Here is a 12,249-nt window from a genome sequence, read left to right as displayed (position 1 = left end):
TCCCGACCCCTTGTATATTCATCCCCTATATACATTATGTAATTTATGGACAGCCCAAATATTTAAAGGAGATTTTAATATTGGATACCACAAAATTTAACTTCAATTTTGACAATAATCTTTCAATTTGCAACTGGTTTAGTTGCAAATTTTACATTGGTTTATGTCCATTATTGTTTAGCAATAAAACAAATATTAAAAATTAATATTGATCTTCGACTATATCTTTCATATCTGTCTCTAGGCTTGCTTTTTATTCTCATGGCCCTTCTCAGAAAAAGTTTGGAGACCCCTGAGCAAAAGTATTGTTAATTAATATGTAAATTTTTTTCTTTCTTTCTTAGAATATCTTATTCCTTAATATTATATTTTCTAGTAAAAAAAGTATTTGTGACTGTTCAAAATGAATTTAAATTTATATTCTGAATAAACATTTTTATTTGGATGCAACAAATATCATCTTAATACACATTCTTAATTAACAATTAGATAATCCAAGAAATATAATCAAAATAATATATTTATTTAATATTGCTGTAATAACTTTAATTATTTACTTAATTAATTAATGACTGGATAAATTACTGAATATAGAAACAGTTAGTGGGGCAGAAAACTTGTGACACACTCAAAATCGTAATGATGTATTGTCCCTGTAAATACTCAAGTCTAAAAATGTTTTGTTTTTATATCATAGTGCAGGGGGTGGGGAACTTTTTTAGTCATTATCACAAAATATATTTATGTAAGTTGTTATTAACCCCCCTCATTTTGAAAAGGAGAAATTTGATACAAATTTAAATTAAACATTATTTATTGAATCGTTTTACACTGAAAATGAAAAAAGTTTATGAAAATAATAAATAATAGACAAACCAAATAAAATTATCATTTTGGAACAAAATAATTTCATTGAAAACTTTTTTCTCTTCAGGTTTTGGAGAAATGATGATGTTTCATGTTTGATATAATAACTTCAAAATTCGGGCATTTTGATGTCAGAGCAATTTGAATAGTACCTAACAAGTTGCTGTCCAGTCTGTCTTTTGACAGACATTTCTAAATTTACAAAGTATTCTTGCGGTTTGGAAGACAGGTGTGAATGCAAATTATCCAAATGTTTCTTCAATTGACTTTTTTTGAATGATTCTGAAGTCAGTACTTTCAAATATGTAACACACTGTGGTTTATTGTACCCTTGTCTTTTATTTGTGTAAACCATATTTAAGGAATTCTTCCTTTTATGTTCTTTTCCTTTTTCTATCTGCTGTCATCTGAAGGGTGAAAAAACTAGAGGTTTAAAAACTCTTAAATTAAATTTTAAAATTACAACTTACCTTGATCATCGAAATTGGTGATGAAATGGTGTCCTCATATTCACATATTGCACAAAAAATTGTGTAAAAACAAAAAGGGCACAATTAACATAAACAAAGGCTCATCTTAATCCTCTTTGTTACTCTGGCAAAAAAGTTCGTTACTCTGATAAAATCTACCACCGCAAAAAATTAATAGACGACAGATGTCAGCACTTGATGGCATCATGTGGTAACATCCATTGTTTCATGTAGATTTGTCGAGATGGTGTTTCGTTACCTTAAAAAATGTTAGTTAATGCTTTTTTTCCTTACTTTATTTTTTCATGATAATTTTTAATTTTATTTTTAGCATATTCATGCAATAATATTACTATAATGAGTTCATTCGTGCTATAATAAACTTATTCAGCTATAATAAGTCAATGTGTTATAAATAATCAAGTTGTTACCTTCAGTTCTGACACTTTATATATTTTTTATTTTTTTTTAATCTAAAATATCTAAATTCCTTATTACCCCCAATAATTTTATTTTTACCCCAGTTCCTAGACCACTGTCATAGTGCTTTCATTGATAGCAAATGTGTGACATCCCTATGAGAAATCTCAACACTTATAGATAAGTTGTACTTTTGTATATGAAGTCATCACTTTTTTTATCTTTTTTTTGTCTTTCTCCACCAATTGGATGCAATTCTTTTATAACTCATAGTATTCACTTAAGTATAGTGAATACTTACTTCACACATCAAACTAAGAAACATATCACCATTATGTTATGGTTTCATTTTTTATATAATATAATATATTGTAAATTTACAAAAATAAAAATATATATATGAATATAAAAACATGTTTTAACATTAATATGATGTAAAAGTGATATCAACATACCCATAGAGATATGTCATTCTCTCATTCTCTTTGTCTCTACAACAACCCGAATTTTCAAAAGGAGTTCTTGGTGACAAATGTTATGGCCCAAAAGTGCTAGAACATTAAATTTAAAAAATGTTTGTGTTAGCTTTAGTATTTTTTGTACTCATTAGAAAAGAAGAAACTTCTCAATGCTTTAGGATTATTTTGTGAATATTTATTAAAAGATATCAGAATCAAAATTATTTGTGTTATTTATTTGATACACTTCTTGAAATAATAATGGTAGAATAACATTTCAAAATAAATAAATAGAACCCTTGACAATATTAATTTGTTAAATAAGTTTTAATTAATTAATTTTTTTAAATTTTTAAAGTTAATTTGAATTTAATGAAGGCTATAATTTTATACAAGGAAATTATAATTCTTTATTATGTAAATATAATATTTATTGAATTAATTTGAATTTTGAAATATAAAATATTCATATTTTATTTATTTAATCATAGTTACTTTTAATTTTTATTAGATCTCCAAAATATGTAAACTGATACATAAAAAAAATATTTTAGTAGGAAAAAAAAAATAATAATAATAATAATAAACATTTAAAATTTAAATGCTTTCAAGCTCATCTGCTCATCATCATCAGGATGCGCAAGAATAATTCTGTTGCTACATAAGCATAAACATAAAAATCAAACAAAAATTATTCTTATACGTTCCCGATGATGATTAATTAAGCTCAAAAGTACTCAAACATTTAATTTTTTTAAAACTGATTAATATATGAAAATTTTTTTCGTTTGTCATAAAAGTTACATACAGTAGAACCATGATTATCCAAAGCAAAGCAGAAGGTGAATACACTAAGTTTCTTATACTGTAATTAATAAGAAAAAAACTGTTTCAAATGTTAATGTTACAATGATTATAAATGTTACAAAATTATTTGTTTCTGTTACCTTTTATCATTTAACTTTAATGTAAGGCAAGTCATTCATATTAAAACACAACATAATTACCTTACATTTTAACTTATATTTAATTGTATATTGAAGTTAAGACCGTTTACAAAAATATACATTTTCGAGTCTATTCTTTATCCATTAACATAACCATAGAAGTAACAGTTAAATTGGCTTGAAGAAAAACTTCATTAAAAAGACCAATAATAATAGATAAAAAATTCACAAGTTAAAAACAATATCAAACGTCATCCTTTTATTGTAGGATCTGACATTTTTACATCAAAAACAAAAGGTACATTTTCTCACCATACTATTTTAATTANTTTATAAATTACCATTGTTTCAGATGATAAACATGCAATGTGAACCGCATACAGAAATAAACGAAAATGTTGTAGAAATGCCAACCGTAGAAGTTAATATAATCGATGAAAATGAAAATTCAATAGCTGAATCTACAACTTTCGAAAACTCTATTGGCGGAATGCAGATTTCGGTAGATTCTGCCCCGGAAATCCAAACCGTCGCCGAAGAATCGATTAACAATTTGATCGCAGTCACTTCTGACGAAAACAGAACTCTAGATATTGGATATATAAATCCTCAGATATATCCCGAGCACAACCAAAATCTTCAAGATGAGGTATGATTAATTTGTCTAATGAATTTTATTATTTATCGAAATTATAAAATATTAAAATCAAACATGGCCATTTTTGTTTTCAGAGAAGAGGTGTATTCAGAATCATTATCAAGTGTTTGCTCATTGCTGTTGTGTGTTACTACCTCTAAAAGCCAGAAGTAAAAATTTACAATCTAAGAATTTTCGTTATTTAATTAATTTCTTAACTAGAATGAATCACAAAAAATGGCTTCAGATAGAAAAATCTATTATTATTATTTAATTTTTTAATGAAGTTTTTTCTTCAAGCCAATTTAACTGTTACTTCTGTGGTTGTGCTAATGGCTAAAGAATAGACTCGAAAATGTATATTTTTGTAAATGGTCTTAACTTCAATATAGAAGATATCCTGAGTTGTCATGAAAATGTAATTATATTTAATTACCAAATTTGTCTGAATGTAAGTCATTTCAAATATAGGTGGCCCCTAATTTTGTTTGTTTCTTTCTAAAAAAAAAAAGTTTCTCCTTAATATATTACAAATTGACCTAGAGAATACCAAGTATCAGTCTTATTTGTGGGCAAATCACAAACTCGACCACCTGTTGGTCAACCTCTTTGAAGCAACTGGATTTAGGCCCACAAAGCAATTTCCATGTCTGATGAAACTGTTCCAGTACAGACTTTGTTTTTCTCCGATCACACGTTTTTCTCAAACCTGCGAAGCATGTGGACAGCCATACTGTTGTTGTTTTTCTCTGTATATGAGCTTGAACTTTACATCAAAGTTTCTGAGAGAATGTTCGGATACTCATTTTGACTGGGTTGATTTTAGTTTTAGTTCAGTCAGATCTTCATTCAACAATCCATTTCCATATATTAAGAAGAAATGTGGACTGTCCAAAATGTTATAATTCAGGATTTCCTGCAACCTTGTATAAAAGTGAAATATAGAGCATAGAATATTGCTCCATAGTTTAATTATAATCTTATAAAAATAATTTTATTTGCATAGAATATATTGCCATAATTTATTTTATGAAAAAACTTCTAGAACATGATTAAGCACACTGAACAATCATTTTTCCCCACCTGTATTTAGATTCAGTATATGCATTTAGGTCAAGAATACATTTTCAGGCCTAAGATCGGAACAAAACCATTGATATGTATTTGGGCAAATGTGTTACTGAAAAGTTAACATTCTTGCTGGAACATGCTAAGTTCTGCATTTAATTTTAATATATTATAAAATTTGACATTTATTTGAGTAAATGGAGACAAAATTCTCCAAAATATATCAGATATCTACAGAGAAATAAGTTTTCTTTAAAGGATCTGTCTGTGAATTTACCTAATTATTTTGCTGTTTATTTACTTTTAAAATATATTTCTTTTGTTGCAAAAATAGTTAATTCTAATCAAAGCAAATTTTAATTTAAATCACTTGTTTGTCTGTGAAGTAAATTCAAAGTAAAGTAAAGCTATATTTTATTTTATTACACTTAAAAATATAGTTTTAATATGTGCATATAAGATTATTTACAAATATTTTTGATATTTAAACCTCATTTACTATATTTTACTAAATAAGTATTGATTTCTTATAGAAATTATAATAAATCTTATTTAATTTTCAGTTGCCGTATAGTTCAGAAAAACGTAGATTTAGTCTAGGTCATACTTTACCTTCTCAGAGTAATATTAGTGGACAAGGCATGGGAAATTCTTTTCGTGAACGAGTAGGCAGTAACAGAATACACGATCGACCGAGATCTCGTTCTGGATCAAAAGCAATAGAAAGAATCAGGATAGATTTTTCTGGAAGTGGAAGAATTTCTCCTGCTGCTGAAGCTGATGCTAAAGTAAATTATATTTACTTTAATTATTTTATAAATATTTTCAAAAAATTATGTTTTCTTTCTTTTTGCTTTAATTAGCTGGCTGGTTCTAGTTCTTCTCTAGAAATAACACAAGAATCAAACACGGGAACTAGTGATGATATGTAAGTTAACCAGATATTATTATTCGATAGCTAATAAACTTCTCTACATATAAATAAAATTAAGTTTTGCCTCTCTTTGGCATACTTGTTTTGCACATAACTGAATTTGTTTAGGGTACAATAAAGCAATTTTAAAAATAATAATTTATTTACTTTAAAATGTATGCTCTCCTCCTCAAACTAGTAGTGTCTTGCCTCCAGTACAGCATACTTTTCCTTTAACAATAGAGTTATGCCGGTTCTAACACCCTTTCAAGGAAAATTTTTTGAATTGAAATACAGTCGAGTCTTCATAAGTCAACACACCAAGGGGAAATGGAAATGTGTCGTTATCCGATATGAAGACTAAAATGAAGTTGAAAAAAAAAACCACAAAACTACAATTAGGAAAATACAGTAGTGCAATGTACCCCTCTGACCATCCATCACTGGCCTAAAGTTGGTTTATACTCCAAGTACCCCAGCAATTTCCACCGCTTTTTGTTTCAGTATCAGTCCCGAAACAGGAAGATTCAATGAATGAATTTGATTTAGCCAATGTACCAGAGCATCTTTGACATCTTTGTATGGCGACCTTCTCTGGCGTTTGAGATAGCTGCGATGAAAATCCAAGAAAAGTTTCTTAATTTCCTCTTTTTTTCTTTGGGATTCCCACCAATGTTGTTCTTGGAAGGTTTTTTTTTGTTTTGCAAATTCAGCTTGCAAAGTTGTCTTACATTCAAATTCAGACACAAGTTTGTATTTTTCCTTCAGCGTTGTTAGCTTTTTGGACACTAGTTTCTAACAGAAATGTGAAACATGTGCTACAAATAATGCATGATGTGAGAAAATGCAAAATCGGATTCTGCTGTGATATGATATAGATTGTATTTTTTTTTTTTTTTTTGTTTGTCTGTTGTTATTTTATATGTAAAAATACATAAAATGTTCAGTCATTTTTATTAATATGTATATATTAATAAATAAGTCGACTCCCCTCCTGAAAAAAATGAGCTTGCACTGTAATGTGATTTCCAGTTTGCATTGGAAGTTCATATATAGTTAATTGGAGCATCCTGCCTCTAAGGTTTCCATATCTAGTTAAACTAAAAGGATACTAAAGTTCAAGTAAATACACATATATTATTCATTTAAAGCCAAATGTTTTCCGAGATGTTAAATTAAGAAAAAATCCAGATATGAAAAAATATGGTTATTGTTTTGTTTTTGTGATTTTGCTTCCTTAAAGAAGTTTGAAATAAAAATTTCAATGTATGCTAAACAAAAATGTCTTCTCTTCTTCTTCCAACTTTAGCCAAATAAGATTTCCAAATGACTTCTTTAGCACAAATCAAAAAGTTTATAAAAAATTAATGAATTAGAAAGCATATCTAAAAAATTAACTTCATTATAACTTTGTATAGTATTTTCAGTTTTATTTATTTTAGTATGAAGAATCCAAATTTATAATTTCAAATTTATTATTTTTTTCTCTTTCACAACATATATGTAATTATATATGCATTTGAACTTTAAAGCAGTTACACAGTTTTTATTTATCTTGAATATCAATAAAATAAAGTATTATCATTGACTGTTTAAAATTAATAGGAAAAAAACAAATTATAATCACATAATGAAAGCAAATCATTTATTTTGCTTTATTTTTTAATATATCCAACAATTTTTTTATAGAAATGAAGAATCAAAATGGCTGAATCTTAATTCCCCATTATCTAATGTGATAGAAGTTATGAAGCATCCTATGTAAGTAAATTTTAATATTTTTATTTTATATAGTCATATGTACACCATATTTTATAGTATTAATAATAATAATGGTAAAATATACTGATTATATTCCTTTCTTTTAATTTAAAAAAAAAAACATTTTTAGTTATAGTGTCTAGTTATATTATTATTTCATTTCTGATTGCCAATTAAATTAGTAACAGTTTTTTAAATTATTCATTTTTTTGCTTAGCGATGGCTTAACTTTCCTAACTAATCAAGCTAGTTTACCTCCTTGGACATTTATTAGTGGTGAAGCTGTATTTTGGTTAAAAGAGCATGTCGAAGATGTTGTTTCAGATTTACAAGCCATAAAAATATTACAGGTATTAGTAATTGTATTTTAATATAGTATATTTTCATAATAATGTGTATTGGCTCATAAATATATATATTTTCAGGAAATGCAAAAGAAGAAATTAATATGTCATGCATCTGGTGAATCTAGATTGGAATTTTTTCATGGATTCTATCTTTATTATATTGTACCTCAAGAAAAAGATATAGGTAGCATGTTATTAAAATTTTTTATATTTATTTTTCATACAAATATTAGAACTCAAGTTTACATAACTCAGAATAATAATTTTAATTGATTTCTCATAAGTACTGAAATAAATTAGTATCAATCAGTCAATCAGGAGAGCATTCTATGAGAATCAATGGAAACTTATTTTGTACATTACAATTTATAACTTAAAACACAATAATACTACTATAATTATTGAGAATTATATTTTATAGTTCACTTTGCTAATATCTCAACTAATTTATCATATGAGATTGTATAGATTAGTGAGGAAAAGTTGAAAAAAGACTGCAAACATACATATAAAAAAATTTTATATTATATTTTCTTACATATATTTCTGTTAAAATATGTACTACATAATAATTTTACAAATGTTATATTTTTAAAACATAATCTGTGATTTCCTTTTGTTGTTGGCTGGAGTATGTAACAGAAAAATAAACAAAAATTGGTTCAGATTAAGCAGAGTTTGGATTAGTGAGTGTACACTATATTTTTAAATTATAAAAGCTTTGGTCTTGATTTAACATGTACACTGTTAACTATTAATTTAGAGATCTGAATGTTATTTAGTTAACTAGTGAATTTTATCCTGTTTATGAATAATTATAAATTACAATAGAATGACATCATTCTTTATTGAATATCATCACAAATTTTTGTTTGAAGACCAATAATTCTTGTTACATGAGTATGACCAATATATGACAAAGTCAGTGACTATGACCAATAGAAAGAGATTTAACATTTAAATCAGCATTATTTTCTACATTTTGTAAATTTAACATTCATTTTATAACTATTCTAACATATCTTGGATGTGTGCATGAACAAACTGTTGTTTTCTGAGAGATCTGAATTTTGGTGATTTTACATATAAACTAATCCCCATGTTTGTGAATAATTGGGACTGAGTAATCCTTCATGAACATAAAAATTCTCAAACTTTGAGCTCCATTTTCAATGTTAAAGTTGTACATTGTTCCAAGACTTTTTGTATTACTGCTGTTTTAAAATAATTTAAGAAAAATGAATGGTTTTACTAAATAAATATACTTTGCAATGGTTTATAGTGCTGCAAAAGTCATTTTATTTAAGCTGAAAGAAAAAAAAAAAAAAAACAGTAACATAACTTATGACAGACCACCATACAAATGAGTGATTGCAGTGATCTTTTAGCATCGCACATGCTTGAACATTTAGTTCTCTCAGATGACAACTCCAGTTTACAGTAGTATGTAATCTCCTATTTCCTGAAAGGTCAAAACCTTTCACAAAAGTTGAAATTTTGGTGCATGAATATCCAGTCATGAATGATCAAATTCTCAAACACTGATTTCATAAACATCAAGTAGTGTATTAGCAGCAATTATTTGACAGTTCAAAACTGGCTGGTGTCTCATTTTCCAAATAGGATTAAATTCTCCTGTTACTTTCATTTGCTAACACATACAAAATTGATATTGTTTAACACCTTAATTCAAGAAGAGAAAGACCATCTGAGATTATGAATTGTTCTGAAGACTAGATCAAAGAAAATACTTTTGAATGTTTGCAAGTATTGGTGAAAACTGTTCTTTCAGTATTTGTCAATTTCTGATTTGTTTCAAATTCTTTTATTTTATTAAAATTGATAAACAATGCTATTGATATGAATAATTGGTATTTTCATCATTTCAATTGGAATTGCAAAATTTTGAGATTGTTCTATGCTTAATTTCATTTTCCTATAGATGCTTTTCTTTCTTTAGAGAGTCTGATTGATTATAGTATTTTTTAACAAATTTAACATAAAACAAATTATATAATACATAATTGCACACACAAAACAATTTCAAAATACATTTTATAATTTTCATATTTTCAAGTAAACAATTTTTTGATTGCATGCTATCAACTCAATAACATTGAATAAATCAATATTTATTCGATGTTTTGTATTTTAATGTACAAAAGTTATTTATTAAAAAATTAAATGAATTATTTTTTTTTCAAAAAATAAAATAAACATTATTTTGTTACATTTGACAAATAATATGAAAAAATTTATTTGAAAAATTTCTCAGTAAATACTATTACATTCCAAATTAAAATTTATATTTGACATAAGATAATAAATAGTTCAACAAATGAAACTTGAATGTACAGGATCATGTATGTATGTCATATTACAATAACTAAGAGTAACACAAGAGTACATATATTGTATGTATGTATCTTTATATCATGTAAAAGTAAAAGTATTAGACATGAAAAAAATCAGTTAATATTCTAAATTGTAAAATAATCTATTTTTTGGTAATGAAGTTTTGATATTGTATTTTCAAATTATGTAATAACTTTACAAATCAAAGACTATTATGCTAATGCCAAACAATTGCAGGATTACATTGGGTTATAATAATGTTACTGTTAATAATTAAATGTGAAGTAATTTAGCCTAGAGGTAGGTATTAGGGTCCTGTATATAAATAATAAATTTAAATATTAATTTAATTATAAATAATTAATTTAGAATTAATCAAAACTTTCTAGTTCCAGTACAAGTTAATATTTTTATTAATTTAGAAGTTTTTGGAAGAAAATAGCCTGATGTAATCAGTAATTTGTTTGGCATTAATCTAAAGGTTGGGTTATTGGATATTTGATTAATATAATAATTTAGTACACCAATTCGTATACTGATATGCTAATTGTTGGCTTCTTCTTGCCCTGAAGGCACTAAGAGGGCTTGCTCCGTGTCCAGAATAGGTTGGTGAGAAATGACACACAACATATTAAAATAGAAATAAAATTTTCTGATGATTTGACCTGAATTCAAATTCAAGTCTCTCAAGTGAGCATGCCTGCTGTTCAGCAGACTAGCTCACTACCTAAGTCATTTAGCTAATTATATTAATAAACCATTGTAAGTTATATCATATTATAAATATATCATTATAAATTATTTAATTTCATAATCTTGACATATTTTAATTATTTTATTATTTCAATTTTTTAATTTTTCAAATAGATATTGAATGCCAAACTGGTGATCTTGAAATGTTTCAAAAAGAATGGTTAGAAGTTGAATTATTACCAATTAAGCATCCCTCAGATTCTGAAACTGGAGTTAATTGGTCTCTCAATAGTGATATTGATAACACTTATGAATTATCGGATGGAGAATCTCGTAAATATGAAATTTAACTTTATTACTTTTTATTAACATATTTTTATAATTTCATGTTTTATGAAAGGTTTGCAGTTAAAGAACACTAATATAGACATAGATGTTAGCAAAAAAAGTGAAAGAGTAGAATGGGGTCATGCTAAATATCATAGCATATTTCAACCTGCTGAAGCATTTGAAATTACAATAGAATGGATGGTTGCTACTGGAAATCTTCTTGCAGAATTGGTATATATTTTTATTTTATAAAATACTTTATTAAATTAATTTAGAGAAATTAACATTTTTGCTTCTTTTAAATTTAAATTAAAAACAGAATCTGTATCATTATTTAATACTTTCATATTTATCTATATATATATAAAAATGGACGTGTGTGTCCCTATATTTCACTTTTCAGCCAAAACTACACATCGCACATGAATGGTGTTTGTATGTGGTAGTAGCCCCAAGTCTCCATTCGTGCACTATGGTGGTTGCGTCTCGATAGCTATAAGGGTATGGGAGATATGGGGTTTAAAGTGGTTGACTTCGAAGATTTTCTATTTCAATTTTAAAAAAGTTTGAACCGTTTTAAATTCGAATTGGTTCGATTATAGAACGATTGTAAACGTTCCAGAAAATTGATCAAATTGAAAATAGTTCATTTGACTGGACGTAAAAATTCTCTAATTAGTCAGGAAACAAGGAACCTAATTCTTGCATTCTGTGCTATAAGGGTGTGGGAGATATGGGGTTGAAAGTTGTTGACTTCGAAGATGTGTAACAATGGAAGTGTCAACAATAGAAGTGTTAACAGTGGAAGTGTTAACAATGGAAACATTGTTAACACTTCCACCAAGTGTTAACAATGTGTTAATTGTTCCACCAAGTGTTAACAATGGAAACATTGTTAACACTTCCACTGTTAACACTTCATGGAACAAAGGAAGTGTTTCAGTTTGTCATCAAATATAACTCCAAGATCGAAATAAGATTTA

At 26.7% G+C, this 12,249-nt stretch overlaps 2 protein-coding genes across 3 annotated transcripts in view; both read left to right on the top strand.

Annotated features, from left to right (window-relative positions):
- Nucleotides 1-12,249, top strand: part of LOC111632018 (GATOR complex protein DEPDC5-like) — a 71,236-nt gene that overhangs the window by 55,180 nt on the left and 3,807 nt on the right. For both annotated transcript variants that reach the window (XM_023376370.1, XM_023376371.1), the window contains 7 exons: nt 5,431-5,655; nt 5,731-5,795; nt 7,470-7,541; nt 7,759-7,891; nt 7,967-8,072; nt 11,111-11,269; nt 11,337-11,497. In XM_023376370.1, the coding sequence (XP_023232138.1) occupies nt 5,431-5,655; nt 5,731-5,795; nt 7,470-7,541; nt 7,759-7,891; nt 7,967-8,072; nt 11,111-11,269; nt 11,337-11,497 (921 nt within the window). The remainder of the gene's footprint in view (nt 1-5,430; nt 5,656-5,730; nt 5,796-7,469; nt 7,542-7,758; nt 7,892-7,966; nt 8,073-11,110; nt 11,270-11,336; nt 11,498-12,249) is intronic.
- LOC111632020 lies at nt 3,514-5,350 on the top strand. Its single transcript, XM_023376373.1, has 2 exons — nt 3,514-3,811; nt 3,895-5,350. Exons 1-2 carry the CDS (start codon nt 3,515-3,517, stop codon nt 3,958-3,960), a joined length of 363 nt encoding a protein of 120 aa, XP_023232141.1. The 5' UTR covers nt 3,514; the 3' UTR covers nt 3,961-5,350.

This window comes from Centruroides sculpturatus, unplaced genomic scaffold (assembly GCF_000671375.1).
Source record: "Centruroides sculpturatus isolate CEXI.00-Female unplaced genomic scaffold, Cexi_2.0 scaffold696, whole genome shotgun sequence".
Taxonomy (NCBI): domain Eukaryota; kingdom Metazoa; phylum Arthropoda; class Arachnida; order Scorpiones; family Buthidae; genus Centruroides; species Centruroides sculpturatus.
Note: the sequence above shows the minus strand (reverse complement) of the source record. Positions and strands in the feature narration are given on the sequence as shown.